A 27,307-nucleotide genomic window follows, 5' to 3' on the forward strand; every position below is an offset into this window, starting at 1 on the left:
TGAATTTTTGCAGGAAAACAAATAGTAATGTCACAATTAAATTCTTTAATCATAGAAAACCGAAAATATCTTCCTTATTATTGATCAAATAACGGTCTACAGCGTACCTTTTTGAATCGGGCATTGCCATATGTTTGCATTGAGGGACACTTAAACCCTAAACAGGCTGGGAGGGGGGTCATTGGACCGCCCTACCCCCCATCCCAATTTACTGCCCATTAAAATTGTTGACTTTTAAGGTATAGTGATTAAAAGGATTTTTTAAGAAAAACAAATTTTGATGCAGAGGGACAGGACGGTAAAAAGGACGGTCAATGTTTTGAAAAAAAAATGTCAAAAAAGGTCGGAAAATGTGATTGATTGTTTTATTTTTATTTTTTAAGGACGTACAAAAAAGTTTTTTTGACGCTGAGGCATTGAGAAATGCTATAAAATTTAATGANCTGTCTGTGTATTGTAGTCACTTTTCCTGCTTGGTTCAAAAATAATAAACGTTTTGTACATTTATTTTTATTTAACTTTTTAGAAATCTTTGCTTCTGCTTGAACATGAAACGAAAACGAATTAAATTTTCATTTTCTCTTCCAAATTTTTGTAAAATTCTCTTCGAAAAAACACCTCGCGTAGGTAAAAAAAGTGTTTTATTCTTAGTAGCGGAAACTTTTGTATACTATAATATATAGTCTTTAACCTTTTATCCATGGAAACTTTTAATTCCGTGTAATAAGGTGCCTAATCCGTGAATTTCTTAGTTGTGCACTGTTTGATTGACATGTAAGTTGTTACCTACAGCAGGTTCAAATTTGAATCACCGATTCAAATCCTTCCTTAATCTTTATTTTGAATTGTTCATTAAAATTTGATTCGGCAATATACTTACTTCATCGACTTAGTCAAATTCATTAAATTCGGTCCCTTAACTTAGTTCACAAAGTGTTCGCCTCAATTCTCAACTATTTCCGGAATTCAATCAACGGATTCCAGGCATCATAGGTATACAAAAATTCAAGGGGCTAATCGCGGGATAGTTTATAGATAGTATTAAGGGGGCAAATCATTGTTCTTGGACTTTAATCAATTTTCCAAGACTTTCCAAATCAGAAATAACCCTCTAATCATCCTGCTTATAATATTAAAATATTAAAACTTAAATTAATTATTTTCTAAACGATGAAAAAAACATAACGATAAATAAAAACAGATCAACCGCATTCCTTCTGCCGAAGAAAAATGATAAAATTAATTGGGAAAAAAATCAAGTGAAAATTGTGTCGAAGGTGGTCCGGGAAAATTGTGTCGAAGGTGGTCCGGGAAAAAAACGCATTATTTCAAATTCTCTCATTAGCAAAAATTTATGAACAATCGCGCAATACATGATTTACCATAGTTCTTTTAAACTTCTATCATTTAAAGTAAACCTATCCTATAATATTCCAAGGAAAACCTAATTCATAAAATCAAATGCCTTATACCCCATCACTAACTAAAATCTATAAAAATTGATTTTGCAAAGTATTTAAAAAAATGTATGCTATTAAAAGATTGGTTTATTTACGTAAAAAGCATCATTATTTTGAGTTTTTGACACGTGAATAAATAAACAACAAAAATCTTGAGAATATTTATAAATCCTCCTCTTTGTGTTTAAACAACATTTTTTTTATAATTTATTCTTTAAAATGAATATCACTTATCTTATAATTATTACGCAGAAAGAGCGAACTGATAAGATTTTAATTTTCTAAAGGGACTAAACACGTAATTTCAACCACTTGATTCAAATGGACTAAACACGTAATTTCAACCACTTAATTTAAAGGGACTAAACACGTAATTTTAACCACTTAATTTAAAGGGACTAAACACGTTAATTCAACCACTTAATTTAAAGAGACTAAACACATTAATTCAACCACTTAATTAAAAGGGACTAAACACGTAATTTCAACCACTTAATTTAAAGGGACTAAACACGTTAATTCAACCGCTTAGTTTGAAAGTTTCCGATTAGCAGCAAGGGCCTTTAAAACTTTGTCTAATACTTTTTTTTCCTAACAAAACTGATTTTATTCAAACTTGTTTGTAATAAAACTGATTATATTCAAACTTGTTTGTAATAAAACTGATTATATTCAAACTTGTTTCTAATAAAATTGATAATATTCAAACTTGTTTATAATAAAACTGATTATATTCAAACTTGTTTGTAATAAAACTGATTATATTCAAACTTGTTTGTAATAAAACTGATTATATTCAAACTTGTTTCTAATAAAATTGATAATATTCAAACTTGTTTATAATAAAACTGATTATATTCAAACTTGTTTATAACAAAACTGATTATATTCAAACTTGTTTGTAATAAAACTGATTATATTCAAACTTGTTTATAATAAAACTGATTATATTCAAACTTGTTTCTAATAAAACTGATTATAGTCAAACTTGTTTCTAATAAAACTGATTATAGTCAAACTTGTTCCTAATAAAATTAATTAAAATTTAACACTTTCCAAGGTTAAAAAACGACAAAATATTTTCAATGGAGGTTATTTCATTATTCGTATGCAGTCGCAGCCCTTTTTAAACGAAACTATTCGATCTCACTTCTAGACAATATCTTTTTTATTCATAATATTTTTAATATTTATTCTTTATATTTTGACGGAAATATGCAGTTTAAAATGTATTTTATGTTTCAATGACAATTGGTTTCCTCAAATTAGAGTTTCGCTCTGAGTTTTGAAGATAATTTAAACATTTTTAAGGTTTCCTTTACTCTGTATACATAGCTGTAATTTGTTATCTTTTTTAAACTGATAAAACTGAAGGGAGTTTATAAGAAAATTCTAGTTCATCATTCTTCTCAAGTTTTAAATAAAACCTCTATTCTAAATTTAGCAAAGAAATTAAGTCTTTTGACACAAACTCTGATTTTCTTATTCCTATATCTTTGCAAGCCAATATTATACTTTGGATATTTCAAAGTAAAAATTCTGTTGGACAATTTATTCTAAATTTGAAATATCAATGATTTAAACCATCAGGTTGCAAAGATATAGGGATAAGAACATTTGAGTTTGTGGCAAAGACTCATGACTCTGTTTTGTAAGTTTACTTTATCTTAAGTCTAGTAACTTTATTTGTATTTCAATAAATTATTGAGCTTACCTTTTTAGATGAAAATTCTAAAATATATGTACCTAATGTTGTTTCGGGATAGTAGTTCCATAATTAGTGAAAATAGCGGCATAGTTAAGAAAAAAAAATTGGTATCTCTTTAAAATAATCCTTATTGAGAAAAGTTTGACAAATTCCTGAAAAAAACTGTAATCCAATTCAGTTTGTGAGATAAAAAAATTAGTTGTATCTTATCTTGTTATATTCGCGCTACCTTGTAAATTAATTTTTTTATTTCAGAGATTTGATAGTTTAGTGAACTTTAGGTGATTTCTTCAAATAATATGCTAGCTTACTCTACATAATATTCATGTTAGGTAATAATTATTAAAAAATCATTTATAAAAAGGAGAATTTTTTTTTTATAATAAGCATTTTTTGAGATATAATCAGCATAATTGTTGCTGTTATCTTTATTAAAATTATTAAAATGATTATTATAATAATTAATATAATTTGTATTATTATCATTATTTTATTATATTATACTATGACCCTTAAAAGAGGTCTATGCTCAATTCACAACGGTACCCTTTAAACCTTTATCTGAGCATTAATGTTGAAGATATCGTCAATTTTTAAAGTCAAACGTATTAAATTTTTTATGAAACCACGATTGAAAATAAGAGAGAAAACCATGGATATCTCATTCAGAGACCCTAATCGATATAAAATAAGAGATATAAAATATGTTTAAAGTAATGTCTCCAGTCCCTTTAAGAGATATAAAAATATGATTAAAGTAACGTTTATAGTTCCTTTAAGAGATATAAAAATATGATTAAAGTAATGTCTATGGTCCCTTTAAGAGATATGAAATATGTTCAAAGTAATGTCTATAGTCTCTTTAAGAGATATAAAATATGATTAAAGTAATGTCTATAGTCCCTTTAAGAGATATAAAAATATGATTAAAGTAATGTCTATAGTCCCTTTAAGAGATATAAAATATGTTTAAAGTAATGTCTATAGTCCCTTTAAGAGATATAAAAATATGATTAAAGTAATGTCTATAGTCCCTTTAAGAGATATAAAATATGTTTAAAGTAATGTCTATAGTCCCTTTAAGAGATATAAAATATGTTTAAAGTAATGTCTATAGTCCCTTTAAGAGATATAAAATATGTTTAAAGTAATGTCTATAGTCCCTTTAAGAGATATAAAATATGTTTAAAGTAACGTCTATAGTCCCTTTAAGAGATATAAAAATATGTTTAAAGTAATGTCTATAGTCCCTTTAAGAGATATAAAATATGTTTAAAGTAACGTCTATAGTCCCTTTAAGAGATATAAAAATATGTTTAAAGTAATGTCTATAGTCCCTTTAAGAGATATAAAATATGTTTAAAGTAACGTCTATAGTCCCTTTAAGAGATATAAAAATATGTTTAAAGTAATGTCCATAGTCCCTTTAAGAGATATAAAATATGTTTAAAGTAATGTCTATAGTCCCTTTAAGAGATATAAAAATATGTTTAAAGTAACGTCTATAGTCTCTTTAAGAGATATAAAATATGTTTAAAGTAATGATAGTCCCTTTAAAAGATATAAAATATGTTTAAAGTAACGTCTATAGTCCCTTTAAGAGATATACAAATATGATTAAACTAATAGAAATTATTTACTTTATGACATCTTCCCTTCAATGCAATTTTAAATAGAAAGATATAAAACAGATTTATTTGTTAGTGTATTTTCAACTGTTTATCTTTTCAATTTGGTAAAGAAATTGAGTTTTTGCCACACACTCTGATTTTCTAATTTCAATATCGTTGCAACCCGATGTTGTAGACCTTTAATATTTTAAAGTTTAAAGTATTCTAAAGTTTTCAGCTTTGAATAGTTTATAAATAACATTGCTTTACAAAATTATGAGGCAAAGATATAAGAATTAGACAATTACAAATTGTGTAAAGTGCTCAGTTTATATTGGAATTAGGAGATTTGAGATTGTGACAAAGACTCAAATTTTACGTCTCTTTATAAAGTGCAATATTCCATTATTATCAAATATATTGCGGTAGAATAGATGGGTCCACTGCGTTCTTATTCAGAACAGAAGGATGCTTTTAAGTGTTGCCAGCTAACATATTTGATAATTTTATTCAAATAAAAATTTTAAAAAATGTTTTATTATTAAATAGTTGAAGTTTCGGGAGAGTGTTCCGGGATGACGGGCCTTTACAGTCAGGTACATGTTTATTCCGTACTGTATAGTTAGGTACATGTTTACTCCGTATGTACAGTTAGGTACATGTTTAATCCGTATGTACAGTTAGGTACATATGTTTAACCAGTACTGTATGTTATGTACATGTTTAATCCGTACTGTATAGTTAGGTACATGTTTAATCCGTATGTACAGTTAGGTACAAATGTTTAATCCGTACTGTATAGTTAGGTACATGTTTAATCCGTATGTACAGTAAGGTACATGTTTAATTCGTACTGTACAGTTAGGTACATGTTTAATCCGTATTGTACAGGTACATGTTTAATCCGTATTGTACAGCTAGGTACAGATTTAATCCGTACTGTACAGGCAGGTACATGTTTAATCCGTACTGTACAGCTAGGTACAGAATTAATTCGAACTGTACAGCCAGATACATGTTTAATCCGTACTGTACAGTCAGGTACATATTTAATCTGTACTGTACAGTCAGGTACATGTTTAATCCGTACTGTACAGTTAAAAGTTAGGTACATGTTTAATTCGTACTATACAGTTAGGTACATGTTTAATCCGTACTAAACAGTTAGGTACATGTTTTATCCGTACTGCACAGTCAGGTACATGTTTAGTCCATACTGTACAGTCAGGTACATGTTTAATCCATACTGTACAGTTAGAGGTACATATTTAAACTGTAATGTACAGTAAGGTACAGATCAAATCCGTACTGTACATTTAGGTACATGTTTAATCCGTACTGTACAGTCAGGTACGTATTTTAACCGTACTGTACATATTTAAACAGTTCTATACATATACTTTTAGGTACAGTCATAGATTTAAACCGTACAGTTGGATACAGGGTACAGATTCAAACTTTACCTACTGTACACTGTGCACTTTACATTCAGTTTGATCAATTTTAGGGAATTGGAAGGAGTTGGATCAATGTAATTCTCTCCTATTTCAGGAGTATTGGAAGGAGCTGGATCAATGTAATAATCTCCTATTTCAGGAGTATTGGAAGGAGTTGGATCAATGTAATAATCTCCTATTTCAGGAGTATTGGAAGGAGTTGGATCAATGTAATAATCTCCTATTTCAGGAGTATTGGAAGGAGTTGGATCAATGTAATTCTCTCCTATTTCAGGAGTATTGGAAGGAGTTGGATCAATGTAATTCTCTCCTTCTGCCTACTCTGGACCATGAGTCCAATAACATTGAGGTGAATTTGTTTGTATACCTTGCCGAACTCATGACCTAGTTATGCCCGGTTGAAACAAAAGAATTAATTGAATAACATATAAAATGATGCCCTTATAACTGTTGAATTCGATGACGATTATAAGTTATGACGTTAACTAGTCCAGAAACGGCTTATGAGGGGGGATTAGGGACGCCCCCCCCTCTGGAAAATTGGGGGGACTAACCCCCACTGGAAAAATTACAAGTGCAAGAAGAGAGAGCAGGCACTTTCTATATCCAAAAATTTTTTTTTATTAAAAATCAAATTGAATATTTTTAATAAAATTTCAAATATTCTTTCTCAAGCTGCTCATGGGTTTGACATAAAATTAACCAATTCACTGTAAAAAAAAATAAAAGGGGGGGGGACAATGTTTGCCAGGGAGGGGAGAGACGTGCGCCATATTTCAAATATTCCTCCCCCCACCTGAATAATATCATAAGCTGCCCCTGTCCAAAGAACATGAAATACAGCAATTGTTTGCAGTGCACACAGACTCATTTTACCTTATAAGTTGATTTCCAAGCTACTGTTGAAACTTTTTGCTTTTAAATAGCATCAAATACATATAAAATAGCTTAATGTCGGCTACCTATTCCACAGTTTATGGGCTCACTGTATGACACCACCAGTGACAACAGATTTATCTGCGGAGCACTTACAAAACGTTTCCCCAGAAAATGTTTCCTGCACGAAATTTTTCCCACAAAACGTAATCTAACAAAACATTTCCAATACAAAAGGTTTCCTTTAAAAAATGTTTCCTCCACAATATGTATCCTGTCACAATACGCTTCCTCGCATTACATTTCCAGCACAAAACGTTTCCTGCTAGCAGGAGAGGAGGAATTTTGTGCAGGAAATGTTTTGTAACAGGAAACATTTAGTAGAAGAAACGTTTCGTAGCAGGAAATTGTGTGTGTCAAAGAGACATTTTGAGGAGGAAACGTTTCATGGCAGGAAACGTTTTGTGTCACTCAAGAAACATTTTGTGGGGCAACGTTTAGTGGGGAAACATTTTGCGGGGAAACGTTTTGTAAGTGCTCGAAATCTGCATATTTAATTTGTTATTTTTCTAGATGGAGGAGCTAGAAGAGATTGCCTCTAATTTTCCCTGCTTTAATCCCTCCAATCTCCAGCCTGCACTTATACCTGTCACCCTCCAGCAGTTAACCTCCACCAGGATACAGCCTCGGTCTCCAACCAAACTTGAGATCGGACCTTCTAGCTTAGAGATTCTTTCTCCCAGATCCCCTTCTCATAATATTCATTCTCTTCCTACAATCATTTCTCCCCGCCTCCCTCCCTCCCGCCCTCATTCGACTGTGATATCCCCTCACCTGCATCCTCAACCCCTTCATCCTCATCCTCATTCTCATCTTCATCCTCATCCTCATCCATCTCTTCATTTATCGCATCAATCCCAGTCAATCAATTCATCTCATATAAATTCCTCAAACCTTCTCTCTATTATATCTTCATCCCACCATCTCCCCTCAACCCCTTCTCCACACCATCTTCCTTCAGCGCCTTCCCCCCATCACCACCCCACTGCACCATCCCCTCATCATATACCCCCTGCCCCTTCCCCAAACCCCCTTTCTCCAATCCAAAGAACGAGATGCAACACATGGCCACGAATGTTACAGGTGAATAATCAAAGAAAATAAGATATTTTCTATTAATATTAACAACTGATTATTCGCCTTAAGCATGAAAATCTTTGCAATCTGATGTCTGAAACCTTTGATATTTTGAATTATAAATTTTGAAATTTTCGAAACATGAAATGTTTATAGTTTGAGACTTATTCCAACTCAATTCTATATTTAGAGCCAGGATATGAATGAGAGCTTTTATGACGCGGATCCTAGTACACCGGTCACCTTTCCTTCCCAACCTGGAGGTCCTTACTGCTGTATACCTGGATCTAATCCATCTAGGGCTGGACCCCCCGCCCTTTTACCCCTCTCCTCACACCCTTCACCCCCTACCCTTCTACCTTTACTTTCGGAAGAAATCCAAGAAGATCCAGATGAAGGTCAGAAACATTTCTTTATAACAACACAGATAGAACACTAGATGTCGTCTTTTCAAGATTTAGTGGTTTTTCGTTCACAATACCCTGTGGCCTAAACCCAAAGGAGTTATGCACATGCGGCACAGAAATGGCTCTATCCATGTCTTGTAATTTTACGCCGAATTTGCGTAACTTCTTTGGGCGTCTGTCTAAGGGTTATTGTGAACGAAAAGCCCCTAAATCTTGAAAAGACGACAACTAGTATTGTATCTGTGTTGTTATTAATCTATGTGTATCGTCTTTGCTTGTTTTTAATGCCATTAGGAATTTGACACTGATTTATTAGTAAATAATGTATTTCCTCAAATGTGCCAAGATATATCCCATATCTCCAAGCTTGAACGTTAACTACGCGCATAAAATTCGAAAAAACTGGTATTTTCTGCAAGAAAATTTTTTATATTTGCCCTCTTCATTTCTAAACATTAATTGTATTTTTATCAATTTTTTATTAGTCCCAATTAAATCTTAGAGCTATAAACGATCTATTACGATCTATTACGATCTATTACGATCTATTACGATCAATTACAAATTAAAGAAACCAAAGTGACATTTCTTAATAAAAAGATGTAGTTAGACGATAATGACTCCACTGTTTTCTGGTTACTACTATATCCTCTAGTAAAGTAGTATTTTTTAAAAACGTCATAGCCAGAGATAGATGGATTATTTACATCCCCCAATTCCCCCTCCCCCCCCCTCTTATCATCAGTCCTATACAGTTTCTCAGGATGAGAATGATTCATAGATAAGTTAAACTGGTTTTCATAAACACATATGTTTTTTCTACGAATAATCTATGATATCAAATATATATAGGGTGATGTAAAGAAAGTAATGCATCCCCAAGCAGCATGGATTAAAAAATTTGTTTAATTCTTTACTTCTTTCCATCAACTTTTTCGGGATCGATATTTGAAAATTTAGCAACATAAAAAAGTATTTTAGCAGCATTTAACAGTAGTAAATAACATTTTTGGTATGAAAAAACATTATCTTAGAAATAGATTTTGTACTTTACATGCAAACCTTTTTTAAACATTGTTAACACACAAAATATAAAAAAATCATCAAGTTTCAATATGTTGATCATTTTGATGATTCTTTTTGTATCGATATATCTAGATCTATTTATATATCAGTATGTAATATGTAATGTAGATATATTGTGTGCCATGTATCGATATATCTAGATCTATTTATATATCAGTATGTAATATGTAATGTAGATATATTGTGTGTCATGTATCTATATATCTAGATCTATTTATATATCAGTATGTAATATGTAATGTAGATATATTGTGTGCCATGTATCGATATATCTAGATCTATTTATATATCAGTATGTAATATGTAATGTAGATATATTGTGTGTATGTATCTTTAAATCTAGATCTCCTAATATTTATAGCTCTGGTTCTGGTTAGGGCTGGGCGTGTTCCTTTGTTTTTAAATCGTTAGGTCCTCGTTTTAGAACCAAAAAGAATAAAGTCTTTGACACAAACTCAAATTTTCAAACCCTATCTTTGCAACCTAGGGGTGTAAACCTTTGATATTTCAAACTAAGTTAAACGGTTATAGTTATACTGAACGAACGATTTTACTAAACGATCGTTCATTGAGAAAACGAAAGAAATAGATAAAAAATTAACAATATCTTTGAGAACGAACGAAGTCAATTTTTTTGAATGAATGAAAAAACAACAAATTAGGTTCTTCACGATCGATGAACGAACGTAATGAGAAAAAAACGAACGAGCCCATCTCTATTAGTATCTATATGTATATATATATATATATATATATCTTAATTGTCAAAACTGGAATTAACTGGTATATCTAAGTCAGTGCTCCACCTTTCTGTATAAAACCGTTGTTTTCACTTCACCCTTGGGTCAAATCAAAGAAAACTTTTCATTCCACCTTATCGGAGACACCCTTTCATAGAAAACTGTTCTTTTCATTCCACCCTATCATAGAAAACTGGTATTTCATTCCACCTTTTCGTAGAAACCCTATCATAGAAAACTGTTCTTTTCATTCCACCCTATCATAGAAAACTGGTATTTCATTCCACCTTATCGTAAAAACCTTATAATAGAAAACTGTTCTTTTCATTCCGCCCTATCATAGAAGACTGGTGTTTTCATTCCACCTTATGGTAGACACCCATCATAGAAAACTGTTCTTTTCATTCCACCCTATCATAGCAGACTGGTCTTTCTCATTCCACCCTATCGTAGAAACCCAATCAAAGAAAACTGTTCTTTTCATTCCACCCTATCATGGAAGACTGGTCTTTTCATTCCACCCTATCATAGAAGACTGGTCTTTCTCATTCCACCATATCGTAGAAACCCAATCAAAGAAAACTGGTCTTTTCATTCCACCTTATCGTAGACACCCTATCATAGAAAACTAGTATTTTCATTCTACCCTATCATAGAAAACATGTCTTTTCAGCCACCCTATCGTAAAAAACTGGTCTATTCGGTCCACCCTGTTGTAGAAAATATTTCCCTTCAGTCCAACCTACAAGGTGTCCCTATAAACATGGAAATTGAGAGACGACTTGAAAGTCGTCTTTGATTTCTGATATTTATATATGTATGGTAAAGAAGGTGTAAAAACGAGGCTTTACGTCTCACAAGCTTTTAATAAAGTGGTCTACCTTTCTACCTCTATACCTTTCTACCTCTCTATCTTTCTACCTCTCTACCTTTCTACCTCTCTACCTTTCTACTTCTCTACCTTTCTACCTCTCTCCCTTTTTACCTCTCATGAAAAAAATCCGCCTAAATCGAAGATGACTTATTTTCCCTGTGTAATTAGAAAAATGTTCTTTTCATTCCACCTTATCTCGTAAAAATGTTTTCAGTAAATAATATGGTAGAAAATTGGTAACCTAGTTTTTGCTATTTCTGCTGAATCCTAGCGTAGAAAACTCAAACTTTTGCTCTCCCCTAGTTTTAAAACTAATGAGGTAGGGTGTTTTCAAACAAGGGTATACTACTTTTCTAGAAACAGGTTTTTGATAAAACCAATACTAATATATTAAGTAGGGGAGGGGGCACAGTATTCCAATAAAAAGGAAAATGTCAACGAAAAAACAAGATTAATATGACAGCAAAGAAAAACATATGCATAAATATAAATATACAATGCATAAAAAGAAAGGAATTTATCTCAACGTTTCAAAGATGATATCTAATTGTAAGAGAGGACAACGTGATTCTAAAAAATATTCTGTTAAGTCGGTTCATCCGTTTTATGATGATCAACAGAAAATATTTTGAAAAAGTTTAAAATTTCGTCGCAATAAAAACATAACGGGATATAAACTGGAAACTGGCGGAATCAATCAATAAAGGTTTTCCACAAAGAATGACATTTTAAGGAAGACCTAAAAATATTCAAATATAAAATTATTAAATTATCTGCCAAAAAAAATGTCATACACCTTTATAACATGTTTAATGATTTGGCAAAGAAAGAAAGCTGTAAGCTGAAGGGAACCTTGAATGTAAAAGAAAAGTCTGTATGCAGTCGACTCTAAATTTTATCCTTTTTGGGTGACACAAAATTCTTTTTACTATATGTATCCCAAGTAACAAAAGTGAGGAATTTCCCCAGATTCTCCAACCGTGGTGACTTTCTTTAAGGAATTTCCGAGGAATTTCTCAAGAATCATTTCCTGTAACTGATTCCTCGGAAATTCTCAAGAAATTCCTTAGAATTGGTCCCCAAGATGAGAGATTTTTGTGGGATCACAGTTTTGAGACTCAGTTTCGAAAAATTCTTGAGAAATTCTCCGGAATTTTTCCCCACAAAATTCCTCAGAATTTCTCCAGAAATGTTCTCCGGAAATTCCCAAGAAATTCTTTGGACTTGGTCACCATGTTTATGTATTTTTAGGGGAATTTATTAAGAGAATTAGTTTCTAGAAATTCCTGGGAATTTCTCCGGAATTTCACCCCAAGAAATTCCTTAGAAATTCTCCTGACTACTTCTCCGAAAATTCCTGAGAAATTCTTAGGACTTGGTCACCATATTTACTGATTTTAAGGGGAATTTAATAAAAAAATTAGTTTCGAGAAATTCCTGGGAATTTTCTCCGGAATTTCACAGTAAGAAATTCCTGAGAAATTCTCCGGAATGCTTCTCCGGAAATTCCTGAGAAATTCTTAGAACTTGGTCACCAAGTTTACGGATTTTTAGGGGAATTAGATAAGAGAATAAGTTTCGAGAAATTCCTGATAATTTATCAGGAATTTTTCTTAAGAAATTCCTAAGAATTTTCAAGTTCCGTTTTTCACCAATAGGTGTCTCTGAGGTTCTCTTCTTTTATGCACTGCCCAAAATGGATAAAAATGATAATTTACTTTAGAACCATCTTTTAAAAAAATTATCTGAATAAACAAAATACATGACAACTTCAGTAAGACAAAAACGACTATAACATTCTGCCTTAAGAAGATGGTTATACTTCTAAAAGGTTGGAGGGGCAATATAGTTGTTAAGTTATTCACACTACTTTTGTTAGTGAATATTTCAAGATATTCCTGAGGAACTCTTGAGAAAATCTTGGGAATAGTTCCCAGGAATTGGTTCTGAAGACCTTTTCGCTAGAAATTCCCACGAATTTCCACAAATTTTTCTCTGGATTTTCTGAATAATTGGAAAACAAGAAATTCCCTGGAATTGGTTACAAGAAAATCCTTGGATAGAGTTACGAGAATTTCCTCGGAATGGGATACGAGAAATTCCTCGGAAAAGCTGTCGACTTTTTCACTGGATTTTCTGTGAACGATTCCTGGGAATTTCCGCGGATTCCCAGGAAAGATTCCTGTGAATTTCCGCGGATTTTCCGCAAAATTGTTACTTGGGATGCATATATATACATATAACTATATTATACACTATAGACTATCCGGGCTCTTCTCGCTCATCTTCTATTTTAACTTTTAATAGTTGCTCAATCTGTCAGCATTTTCTTTTCGATAAAATTATAATAAAAAATTTGCGGATTTTACAATTTTGTTTTGTTGGATTTTGAAAATTTTACGAAAATCAAAAATTGTTGGAGACAACTTTTTGTAAATTTGACCATTCATAAACCTTTGACCATTTCCATTCAACCGTTTTGACTTTTTTTTGATACAAACGGACAGACAAGCAGAGTTTTATATATATATATATATACTTTGCTTGTCCGTTTGTATTAGGGTTTCCAGCGAAAAAGGTAAATCGCTTAGTGAAAATGTTGCATTTTTGCGGTTCGGCTCGAAAAAAGGCGAAAACTTTCGCTTTTTTCGCGAAAAATGCGAAAATTTAACGAATTTAAACAAGTTTCTTAGGGAAAAAATGTGAAAATTTTGCAAAATAAAATATGAAACAGAAATTATCAATTATGATAAAATAAAACTTCTAATATTGAGCTCTGATAGCAGAGAATTCCATAAGTTTTTGCGCATTTAATTGTTGCAACTTTTTTGCGAAATTATTTTTTGCGAAATTTCTCATCGTTTTCGATTTTTTTGCTAAATTCATTTTCGTGAGAAAGTTTGTAAAATACTTACAAAATCCTTGCATTTTTTTGCGAAATTGTTCGTTCAAACCCTAGTTTGTATTCTATAAACGTCAAACCGGTTGAATTAATCTTGTCAAAATTGGCTGTGAAGGTTAAAAATGACAAATTTTGTATGGAAAAAAGGTCGACATTTATTTAATTAAAAATACGCAAACTTTTTACTGAAAAATCAGAGAAATACGCTTTTAAAAGCAGCTTTTAAGAGCAGCAACTAAAATTTCTGGTAAAAAAACCTTGTATATAAATATATAAATATATACATAAATATATTATGTTTAGATGAAAGTATGAATGAACAGAAACAGAAAATATCTCGAAGGAACCCCTGGGGGAACTTTAGCTATGCAGATCTTATTACTCAGGTAGGGTTTAAATTAATATTCTGAAGTACCGAGCCGACCTCCAGGTACCTGCAGAGGAATTTAAGTACAGTATATGTCCTTTTAGTGAGATCAGAGACTAGATATACAAAAACTGCTTAAAAGCTCTCCATGGATTGGCTCAGGAGGCCTATAGCTGTCCCGGGACGAAAGGTTTTTGACTGCCCTCTAACGGCCATTTGTTGCATATAATACCTATTTAGGGGATAAGTTATACAATTTTTAAACAAATGATACAAAATTACAATTTATGAGTTTAATCTATTTTTGAAGATTTTGTATTTGTATCTAAAGGATCTTTAAGTATCCCTGAATGGACCGCACTTGAGAAAATATTGCATATTCCAGCATTTAATAGATCTCTGTACTCTCTTATATCGGAGTGATAATCTTGAAACTGTGGAATAGAAAGATGACATTTGAGCAATCTAACATGTATTTGATGTTGTCAGAAAAGTAAATATATTACTTTTAGGTTTATCAACTTATTAAGAGAATTGTATCATTTTTATATTCAATTAACTATCTAAAGTCATAATTTAAGTCTAACAATCTATTCCAAATATGAACTACTCTGTACCCAACAAAATATCGCATAAATGAAATTATTCTCTAATTATTATTCAACAATGTTCTTAAATTTTAACAATAAGTTCTCAAATTCTAACAATATGTTCTCAAATTCTAACATTATGTTCTCAAATGCTAACAATGTGTTTCTAAATTCTAACAATATGCTCTCAATTTCTAACAATATGTTCTCAAATTATAACAATATGTTCTCAAATTCTTACAATGTGTTGCTAAATTCTAACAATATGTTCTCAATTTCTAACATTATGTTCTCAAATTATAACAGTATGTTCTCAAATTCTAACAATATGTTCTCGAATTCTAACAATATGTTTTCAAATTTTAACAATATGTTCTCAAATTCTAACAATATGTTCTCAAATTTTAACAATATGTTCTCAAAATATAACAATATGTTCTCGAATTCTAACAATATGTTCGCAATTTTGAAATACTTTTGGATATCGGATATAAGGAACAAAATGGAAAGTACAGTCCTATGATAGTAGTACTTCTTTCTCATAAACACCAAGCTTCCTTGTATTTAGGCAATACAGAACTCACCTGGGCAACGTCTCACCCTTGCTCAGATCTATGATTGGCTGATAGTAAATATTCCATACTTTAAGGTGAGTTTAGCAAAATGTCATGGGTTGACATTTTCAGACATTTAAAAATAATGTTCAATTATATTGAGACATTAAAGTAGAATTAATGATAATTTTAATTGATGGATTGTGCTTGTTTAACTATATTTGTTTGTTTGTTTGTTTGTATTTGTTGCATTTGTTGCATTTGTTGTATTCATTGTAATTGTTGTATTTGTTGCATTTGTTGTATTTGTTGTATTTGTTGTATTCATTGTAATTGTTGTATTTGTTGCATTTGTTGTATATGTTGTATTTGTTGTATTTGTTATTTTTGTTGTATTTTTTGTATTTTTGGTATTTGTTGTATTTGTTATATTTGTTGTTTTTGTTGTATTTTTTGTATTTGTTGTATTTTTTGTATTTGTTGTATTTTTTATATTTGTTGCATTTTTTGTATTTGTTGTATTTGTTTAATTTGTTGTATTTGTTGTATTTGTTAAATTTGTTGTATTTGTTGTATTTGTTGCATTTGTTGTATTTATTGTATTTATTGTAATTGTTGTATTTGTTTTAGGAGAGAGCGGATGTGAATAGTTCGGCTGGCTGGAAGGTATGTAGTATGTACATTTAGTACTGAGCAATATTCCCTTAACTTTATGTACATTGAACCCAAAAGTTTCTGGTAAATAAAAACTTCAGGAAAAAGTCTGATCTTTCTCAAGTCCATAGAAAAAAATGTAACTGGAAATAAAGTCTTAGATTCTCAAAATGGATATGACTTTTTCCCAAAGGACTTTTTTAATGCCAAATTATAGGACTTTTTTTCGAAATCTTTTTTTTCAGAGAAGTATTTTGGCCATAGATAATAGAATATATAGATAGGAATTAAAAGAATCTCTCGGTATGAATTTTTTCAGTCCCTTTCAGCCTGAAAGGGAGTTCAAAGTGTACAAATCATGTAAATGTTCACAAATTATATGCAGTAGAGTACATTAATACAGTATGTTCCCTAGACTATTCATTTCAATTTCGAATTTTTTAAAGCTGTTAAATAAACTTTATAATAAATTAGGTAAATAAAAAACATCATTTGATTCATAGTTATAACGGAAAATCATCGTTTGTAAAGTGGAAGGCATAGAGTCTATGTGAAATGATCATTGGTCAATTATGAAACCAACCTATTTCATAATTTGGTTTTCTTTTAAAAATAATTTTAGATTTTCTATAAAATGATATTCCAGGGTCCAAAAGGTTATATAGCATAAATATGTGAAGTACACCTGCAGTATGGAAACAGTACAACAAAATGGCCGTTTAACACTTTTTTACAGTAAATTCCTCTCTATATATTCTATTCTCTATGGTTCTGGCGTTTACCTCGGGTCAAGTTATAATGTACAATATTCCGTTTATAATATATAAATATTTGAACCAACTTCAATGTACAATTTTCTTTTCAAACTTATGTACATTAACCCTATATGTTGGGTACAATACTTTATTAATGTACTTTACTTTGTTCTGACTTTCTGGTTATCAATGTGCAGTGCATTGTACATTGTACAATGTACAACATAATTACAGATACTGTACCCGGAACCGTACGTTTTCTGTATTGTACAGGACGTGGCGAATCATTTACCTTTAAATACTACGTAAGTCAAGCTTTCCTCTAGAACATTAAAAATTATTGAAAATATTCTGCAACATTTATCCTATAGCTTATGTTTTGATTGCTTCACTACTATTTGTACACATACAGTGATCACCAGAACACAATGAAATAGACATTATGCAATTGCTGTCTCTCATGCTCATTGGACTTTTTAGAGTTATAACTTGTTTCTAAAATTGTAATCTTCCTTTTTCAAAGTTTTCTGGCCATATTACATTGATTTAGGCTTTTTAAATATTTCACATGCATCTGTATTCTTTAATCGGAACGTTGTTGTTTGAGTTTAAGACAAATTAAACTTGCAAAAACTTTGCAGTTCATGACGGGGGGTTCAAGATGCAGAATACCTAATAAATCACATGTAATTGATGCTACAGGCTACAAGGCCTATAGCGCAACTTGCATCAATTTTAATTTTAATTTTCTATAATCTTTAATTATAGTTTTGAACTTGCACTTTTTTAATCGGGATTATATACAGTCGCAATGGAAGCAAGTGTAATTTATTATTCGATTTTTTATTTAAAAGTTTATACTTTAATAAATACTAACTGAAAAGCCTGGCGTTGCCCGTGGAAATAAAAATTTTGAAAAAATAAGAAATTTTGAAGAAAAAAAGATTTTCAAATCTTATTTAGCCCATAACACTTCGCGGCCACCCCTGAGTGTGCATACAAAATTTCAGCCCAATCGATCAAGCCGTTTGGCCGGCTATAGGCAACATATATATATATACGAATGTCTTGTTTTATTACATATTAAGCCTAATCTCTGTTTGTCTGTCTGTTTGTTTGAATGTACGATCATAACTTATGATCCATTGACCGATATGGCTCAAATTATGTATTTTACACTTAAGACTGTGTCCTAACTAGTGGGTTGCTGACTTTTTAAGTAATGTTAGAGTTTCTCCTCGTGGAGTAAAACTTCGGGTATAAATATTTAATGAGAAAAGATATTAAAATTAAGAACCATTATGTGTAAATACTTTTTTTACAAAAAAGATTACTACTTAATACATATTAATAATTATTTTTTAAAATTAACCTTTTTACGTTATTTGTACGCCCCCCTGCTCCCTAATTTCAAATATATTCCTGAGCTATAGTTAAATGTTAGAACTGCACATCTGGTCCCATTAATTCTAATTATATTTACTTGCTGTGGGATTTATTACCTATACTTTCATCAGTGCATAATATTCTTTGCAAAAATAGGAGATTTTTGAACCAACTGCAGAGCGGTACTTTTAACGTATTTGAAGAAAAACTATTTAACTATCCGGCCTGTTTTATTTTTCATAATTTTTTGTTACAATCTTATATCGAACCCAAGTTCCACAGAGATAATATTTTTTGGTAGTTTTAATTTAGTGATATTCTAAATGTTTCGCTACTTAGCGATTTTCCTAAAGACCTAATGAAATCTTTATAAGTACCGTGCGGGATTTCTCAAGATAGGATTGTAAGCTTCCTCTTCTGACCACTCTCCATAATAAAGGATGATAATATGGTTCCGAACGTTTATTTCTCCGAGACTTCAATCTAAATCATTTTTTATAAACCCACAGAAAAAGCATCGAGTGATAAAATCATACAAAGAGAAACTTTTTGCTCAATCTCAATTAGTTAACCGGTACCCTACAAGGTTGCGATTGAATGTTTCGCTACTTAGCGATTTTCCTAAAGACCTAATGAAATCTTTATAAGTACCATGCGGTATTTCTCAAGATAGAATTGTAAGCCTTCCTCTTCTGACCGCTCTCCATAATAAAGGATGATAATATGGTTCCAAACGTTTATTTCTCCGAGACTTCAATCTAAATCATTTTTTATAAACCCACAGAAAAAGCATCGAGTGATAAAATCATACAAAATACAGCAATAAATCAACTCAGGCATTAAAAAACTGTGGAATGGAACCAATACATTACATTTATAAGATATCAAACCACAACCGAACATAAGTAAACAATATTCATATATATATAAAGCATAATTACCGCAGTGATCCTAGAATTTTTAGCACGGTTTTAATGATAGACGAACTTGCATGAAAAACAAATATATACTAGGGTAGAATCTGCCCACTTCCACGCAAGAAACTCGCGCATGCGTAGTCGGTCTGGAAACAGCTTCTAAAGCTAGTTTTTTACAATACGTTCTGTACAGATCCGCAGGGAGAACTCAGGAATTCACAGGGGCACCATATAGACTTTATCAACGCAGCATGGCTCGCGTAACACTAAAACTATTTATTCAATAACTTATTCAAAAAACTGTTAAAAACCTGACAGTCCAGATGTAATCAATAAAATATAAAGGTTTTAAAATAAGAATATACAGTCAATAAGATGAAAATTAATTAAATAGAGTGACTAATTGAAAATTATTTCTGGAATCTGTTTTTGTATTTTAGACATCGGCAGAATCTGGTATTCATGCAAATATAAATGACTTAATGTCTGGTATCCGTATCGCATGGCGGTGGCTTGGTTATAGTATCTGACAATTTGGTGTCTGGTATTTAGTATTTGGTATTAAATATTTATTTTCTGGTGTTGGTATCTGGCATGGCATTTATTTTCTAACATCTATTTTTCTATCTAAATATCCCTCTGACGGGGGAGTTTTGGGAAATGCCAACTTGTTGATATTTTTCCACTAAATCTTGAATCCTGAATATAGATCTATTTAAAAATGGTTTTACATAGCTACAATTTATTTATATACATTTAAAATATAGTATTTCATGTTTTAAAGTGTAATTTCCTCAATATACTTTCTTATTATTCGTTCCTCACATTTCATCATTATAATTGATTCCTCATTATTGCGTCCGGATAAGACAATGCCCCTGTCATTAGTGTGCAGCCTCAATATGCGTCCTAACTGTACGTCCAAAATGGGCGTTATTAGTCCTTACTGTGCGTCCTTTACAGTACATCTTTCTCAGTGCTTACTTCTTCGTCATTGTACGTAATCAAAGATGTTTAAATTGTATTGAAGAGAATAATATAGGCTAGACTTGTAATATTTCTATCTTCTATTCAAATCAAAAATAAATAAAGCTTTAATTGAGGTTTGTAGAACAATATATACAGTCTTGCATATTCAATGTCAGTTGTTTTAATATGTAAATAAAAGACAGGTTTAAACTTTGACACTTTTAAGAATGTATTCTTTTAAATGTTACAATATTTTATCATGTTCAAAAATCACTCTCAGTTAAAACCATAGATAAAGATAGATTGCGCATAAGACGACATTTTTCATCTTAAGAGATATAAATGTACAGAGATGTTTTAAAGATATTCCTATTATATAGATTAACTAGGTCGGTTGTGAACATTGGCTGTTCTTATGTCATTGAGTACTTGTGGTGTACATGAGTTCTGTACAGAGAAATTTGAAGTCCTTCTCATGTCCTTCTTCAGTTCTCGTCAATATGATATATTACTCAGTAAAATATTGCTGTTCAAATAGTTCCATTCCCGGAGTTATTTTACACTCTATTATGAAATCCATTAAAACCACAAACCACCCCGCTTATCATTAAAGTGCACTTTGACCCCTAGAAGTATGAGTTTGCGAACTGTACAATTCTTGGTGATTTTGCGAACATAAGCTATCTATGTTTATTTATTTATCTATGGTTAAAATTCTTAGAACATTTTAAATAATCAATTAAATTTTTTGATTACACTAGCCTGTCCTAGCCGCAGCGCTTGGCTAAGAAATTGTCTTAACCTAACCTAACCCTGAAATAATACATAAAATATTTTTTTTTCAATTTTGACCCCTTGTCGTTTTACCCTTTGTCGCGTTTTTGACCGTTTGTCCTTTGACTCCGTGTCGTTTCACTCTGGGCCATTTGATCCTGGGCCGTTTGAGTTTGATCCTATAACTAAAAAAAGTTTGTGAACAATAAAAACTCAATATCAAGTCGTCTTCATTATATTGATATATACTTTGCTTGGGTGTCGGGGTGTTTGCATCAGTGGTCGTTTAGTATCCGAGGAGGTTGAAAGCATTACATTTTGATAATTTTGATAATTCACATAATAAATTCCTATGACTAGAATTTTTCTTTGATTTTTAATGTGAAAGTTGGATCCCTTGTCAGGCTTGGACATCCGTCTTGCGTTTGCATTATCGCCCAGAGACAGTACATTTCAGTACAAAAGATGCGTATACCTCTGAAATAACGGTCCTTGCATTATAACCTTGCGCAAGACAATCCGTTACAAATTTTTTTAAAAGTTTACTAAACGTTAAAAGCGTATGGATGAAATAAATCATTATTTAATTTAAGATTAAAACGTGAGAACCATATTTTCAAGATAATGTATTTTTCTAACAGGAGTTCCAGGGCCCTAACATGTGTGTGAAGTAGGGCTGGGAAATGTAATAGCTGTTTTGGAAGAAAAAAAAAATAGTGGTTGAAAATAAAACGAAGCGAATGTGTTTTACTCTCAAAATAACGCGACTTTTGTTCTTTTTTCTGCTTAAAACGGCATGGAATATGATAAACGTTTTATGTATTTCTTCAGTTGAATTCTCTTATTTGTTGAATTCGAATTTTAAGCATGTTGATGTTTTTACATGTTTTGAGGTTTAGTATAAATTGTCTTCATGTTTATTCCATCTATTTTTATAAAGGATAATCGTTAACGGCTCGTTAACGATAGGCACCATTAAAGGTTTCTAAATTTTTGCCATTAACACCGTTAATGATATTGAGATTGTTAACAGTAGCTTTTAAAGAACACGGAAAATACAGTTAACGAAATGAACATTCTGTTTTCAGCTTTAAACAAAAAATACGGTTGTAACATATCGTCCGGTTCTCCACTTTTTTGAAATGTATTGCATTCTCTCTAACAATTTTCTACTCTGTGCAGTGCACGTTGAACATATTTTACTACAATAAAAAACCTGTTCAAAATATGTGTTTCTACTATTCCAAATAAACGTTGGACTTCGAGATTTGTAAATATTGATTTTTTTTTTCAGTTCGTTCTTATGTTTTGAATACATCCTAACATACTGTAGTTGTCCCTCTATACTGTTTAAACCCATCATGCAACGTTTTACAGAAAAATAACTTTAATATGACTTTAGAAGTTAGATATCGCCATTTATTTTATTTATGTTTTTTTGGACACATTCGATTTTGATTTTATCAATTGATTTATTTCTGAAGATAGTAGCTATAAATCTGGCAGCTAATTAATTATTCAAAAGCTAATGAAATTCATGGTGCTCATTTTTGCCCTTGAATAATTAAAGTACTGACATCTAAGCTATAAGGCCGGGTGTTACTGTGATTAAAGGCATCAAAATAAAAATAGGAATCTATTCTTAAAGGGGCTAATGACACAAAATTGTGCAGATATGTCTGATTCATATCAGTCCCTTTTTACATTTTTCTGATCAAAGAAACAATCCTTCTTTATCTCTTGGAAAATTGTTTATTTTTAATTGTGGTTTCTCCATAAAATTGGCTTGCGGATTTTTTATCTAAAACACATTTTAAGATAATGAACGACGATCTAATTTTTTTTAATAATGCTCAGTTGGAGGTTTAAAGGGTATCATTGTGAATCAAATTGGTCACTCTATAATTTGAGTGTCACTTGGAATTATACGTCTTTTGAAGTATATTACTTATACAGAACCTTTTATAATTTTTAGTAAACATATGTTTTTAAAACTTTTTTATATATTTATATATATATATAGTATCTTGTAATCTCTGTTTGTATGTCCGATCAAAACTAAGGAAACTCTTGACTGATTTGCCTTAAAATATGACTGAGGATCTCGTTGGAACCAGGGGAAGGTTCTTAGCTTGGGTTAAATGTGGCCTTTGAATATTTTAGAGAAACTTTAGTTTATGGTCAAAGCTGGATTTCCAAGCTACTATCTTTTATAATTTGAAATCAAATTCCCGAAACTAAACAAAATAGACACCAAGTGTTTTCGGAAAAACACTATGATCGTTTGACAGTTTAAGTATTGATCATGATTGCCCGTATAGGGTTTTGAAATTATTTTATTTTATAAATAAGTAAGCAACAAGTACAATAGGTGGCAACTTAGAATGCGATTATATGTAGTTTATGTACATTATTTATGTCACTGGTGGCAATTTTAATTTTAAGTGTCTAATAAAATATTCTTCAATGGGGATAAAGTTTGTATTGAAAGCAGTTGAGTCTTTGTAACAAACTAGATTGTTCTAATACCTGTATCTTTGCAACCTAATGGTATAATAAACTTTGGATATCTCCAACTTAGCTTTTTAAATCTATACAGAATTCATAGTTTGAAATTTCTAAGGTCTATGCAGGAGTTTGTGGTAAAGACTCAATTTCTTTGTACCACTTTATTTTTATATACTGTTTTAATTATATCCTCTACATACACCAAAAAACTTTTGGAATTAGAGATAGGCACAGTTTTTAAACATTTAGGATTTTGTTTGGTTTTATTTATGCAATTTATTTTTTCTGATCTAAGATGTCTACCAAAACGTTTTTTCTTTACGATTTATCGAATTGATTTTACCAGAGTAAAAATTTAAACAAAATGCACGAAAAGCAAGTATCTCAAGAATGAAATTTTGAAATAGAATGTATAACTCAGAAGTCAGATTCAATGGAAGCGCCTCTGAAAAGTCTAAACACGTTTATTAAACGAACCTCAAAATGTGATGCCATCAATAATGCATAATTTATATAAAGAAGACATTCCGAAAAATGCTTCAACTCAGAATTTCATTTTATTATTAAACAAGCATCCTTCCAAAAAAACATTGTTTAGTTATATTTTTTTATTTTAGAATTCTATTCGGCATAATCTGTCTCTACACACTAAGTTTGTCAAAGTTCAAAATGAAGGAACAGGAAAATCAAGTTGGTGGACTATTGCACCAGAAATTAAACAAGCACCAAAACCCCCCAGGTAACCCCCCCCCCCCCTCCCTTCCCCGCGGTGTAATGACCAGCCTTCTACCTCCGCCTCCGGTATATTACTGCAAGGAGTATAGAATAGATGGGAGATACAACTAACGCGGCCCGCCCTTCTATATGATTATACATGCTTTGCATACGGTACTCCATTTGTATGAGAAATATTCAGAATAGAAGTGTATACTCGGTAATTGTACATTAGACAAATATTTCATATATAGATGGAGTACCGTCTGCAAAGCATGTATAATCATATGGAAGGGCGGGCCGCGTCAGTAGTAGGGCATGCCACTTTAGCAATGAAGTGTTACTTATAACTAACTACGTCTTCGGTCCTTTTAAACCTGGATTTTTGAATAATAAAATGTTTAATGCAGACGGCGAGCAGCGTCAATGGAGAGCAGTAAACTGAAGAAGGAAAAGGAACGAGCAATGCACAAAGTCAGGGTAAACTAAACAAAAATCTTTCAAAATTTAGTTTTGCAATTTTCTTTGAAATACGTTGATAGTTCCTTTAATTCATGTTATTTTATCTTAGGCTCGTTTAGAGAGAGCCTCAAGTACAAATTCTACTGGATCATGCTCAGGTTAGTGAAAAAATCCGTAGAAATAAATCCATTGTGAAAAATTGATGATGAAAGTAATTTTGCTTGAGTATGCCCCTCACAAGTAATTTTAAAAAAGCATTTAGAAAAATATCAATGTACAAGGTAAAGCACAAAATGGTCACATAAACCATGTCTTTCTTAAAAGAAATCAGTATTATGTATCAGCTTCTGAACTATAACAACCAATGGTACTGGTACTGTTCCCCTAACCTACTTGTGACCGCACAGAAACCAGATCTAGTAATTAACGATAAAAGCGAGGAAAAGATGGACATTTTTGAGCTTACTGTCCTATTGGAAACAAATATCAAAAATGCCAACACTCAAAAGATGAACAAGTATAAACATTTTATCACAGATATAACAACTAGGGATGTGTCTGTTCACCCTTTTGAAATCGGCTCAAGAGGATATGTCGCACCATCAAATAAAGCAAATCTAAAGAAATAAGTTCTGCAAACCCAGTGTTAGTTTCAAAGCAATGTGCAAAAATCTAACAAGCCTTGCAGTGCTGTCATCATAGATAACGAAAAACACTAGACTGGGACCAAGAAACTCCATTTCTGAAAACCACCTCTGAATAGCTAAACTCTACTCATGCTAAAAGTCTTGTATGTCACCTGTTTTTTGGCAAACCCTGTCAATCATAAAATGCGATATCCAGCGAAAAGAGTATTAGTATTAAATTGTAAACTTTTATATCATTTAATTTAATTTTGCTTTAGATGATGAATATATTACAACCAATGGAACTTAGTAAATATGGGTTTCAGAGAGATCTAATGAAATGATTGATTTACCCATGAGTTGCAAATATATGAGTTTTTTTTCTTTATTATTTTCACCCTGTAACCACAGTTGAAAGTTGAAATGGTATAATTCCATACGTAATTAGAGTTTGGAATTTATCTTCAGGTCATTAACAACTTAATTATTATTTATAAGTTCATAACAAATATGTGTTCAGGTTTAAGTTCTTGTTCACTGTTCAGTAATGAACCATCCAGTCCATCATCGTTTAGGTATACTATATTTAGATATACCGATACAGTGATAACCACAAAACTCTAAAAAATAAAGACGACTTTTAGTCTCAAGTTATGACTTGGAATAGTTGTATGCAAATAAGTAGCAAAAATTTCTTTGCAAACCTTGTGCATTCCGTTTCCTTATGTTTTAGGCTTTCCAAAAAGCTAAAAACTATCGAAATCTGACAACTGAAAGTGGGTCAAAACAAAGATTTTGTTTGTTACAAGAAAAAGTAGTCAGTCAAGCAGTGTGCCTGAGTACCCAGGCAGTTAGTATTAAAGCCCGGGTTTAGACTTAAAGGGAGGCCTATGGGCATTTAGGAAACGTCAGTAAATTTCAACAGCCTCAAACCAATACTTTTTGAGTTATGTAAAACAAACTACGGGGGGGGGGGGAGTCAAATTGCCCCCGCCCCCAGGCCGAATAGACTTATTTCTATATTGATGTTTAGTTGTATTCCAATTTCAGAGTTTTCTGGTTGTCATTGTAGATAGTAGGTAAATAGATAGAGTTATACACAGATATATACAAAGTCTGAATTTAATGAATTTGAGCCGCCGCGTCTTAAATCCGCCAAAACCGGTTTCAAATGAGCGCCGGTTTTAATCTTTAAATATAGAATACGATTTTAAGTGGAACCAACCATATTTTAGCCGCGTCTCAAATTCAAGCCGTGGCTCAAATTCTTTAAATTCGGCTCAGATGTATGTAAAATCGAATAAATAGACAGATAAAAATGTAGATAGATATATAGATAGATAGATAGATAGATAGATAGATAGATAGATATATAGCTGACACATTTGCAATCAGATATATAGAAAGATAGACAGATAAGCAAATATACAGATTCTATACAATATACATTATAACATATATATATAGTATATGTTTAAGCAGATATGAAGATACTATATATATATATATATATATATCATACAATTTGTGATGAAAAAATCTTGGAATTTCAGCATACCTGTAGAGGCGAAATTAAAAGTTAATCTGTAGTTCTTTGTTAAAATTAATACTTAATAGTATGTAAATAGGAACGAAAATCCTATTTGATTTTACTATTAGTTTCCGTGGAATAGAGTGTAGACCTCGTACTAGTTCATCAACTAGCTCAGATTCAAGCTATACACACAGAACAGACAGGTACAGTACACTCCAGCTATACACACAGAACAGACAG

At 31.5% G+C, this 27,307-nt stretch overlaps 1 protein-coding gene across 1 annotated transcript in view; it reads left to right on the plus strand.

Annotated features, from left to right (window-relative positions):
- Window positions 1–3,394: 3,394 nt before the first annotated feature.
- Window positions 3,395–27,307, plus strand: part of LOC111697918 (uncharacterized) — a 47,401-nt gene continuing 23,488 nt past the window's right edge. Inside the window, exons 1-13 of the mRNA XM_023468067.1 lie at window positions 3,395–3,500; window positions 5,328–5,374; window positions 6,510–6,584; window positions 7,685–8,254; window positions 8,439–8,646; window positions 14,561–14,643; window positions 15,783–15,863; window positions 16,399–16,434; window positions 24,349–24,470; window positions 24,856–24,925; window positions 25,017–25,065; window positions 26,054–26,108; window positions 27,193–27,270. Of these exons, the coding sequence (XP_023323835.1) occupies window positions 3,494–3,500; window positions 5,328–5,374; window positions 6,510–6,584; window positions 7,685–8,254; window positions 8,439–8,646; window positions 14,561–14,643; window positions 15,783–15,863; window positions 16,399–16,434; window positions 24,349–24,470; window positions 24,856–24,925; window positions 25,017–25,065; window positions 26,054–26,108; window positions 27,193–27,270 (1,481 nt within the window). The 5' untranslated portion in view covers window positions 3,395–3,493. The remainder of the gene's footprint in view (window positions 3,501–5,327; window positions 5,375–6,509; window positions 6,585–7,684; window positions 8,255–8,438; window positions 8,647–14,560; window positions 14,644–15,782; window positions 15,864–16,398; window positions 16,435–24,348; window positions 24,471–24,855; window positions 24,926–25,016; window positions 25,066–26,053; window positions 26,109–27,192; window positions 27,271–27,307) is intronic.

The sequence above is a fragment of the Eurytemora carolleeae genome, unplaced genomic scaffold (genome assembly GCF_000591075.1).
Source record: "Eurytemora carolleeae unplaced genomic scaffold, Eaff_2.0 scaffold236, whole genome shotgun sequence".
NCBI lineage: Eukaryota > Metazoa > Arthropoda > Copepoda > Calanoida > Temoridae > Eurytemora > Eurytemora carolleeae.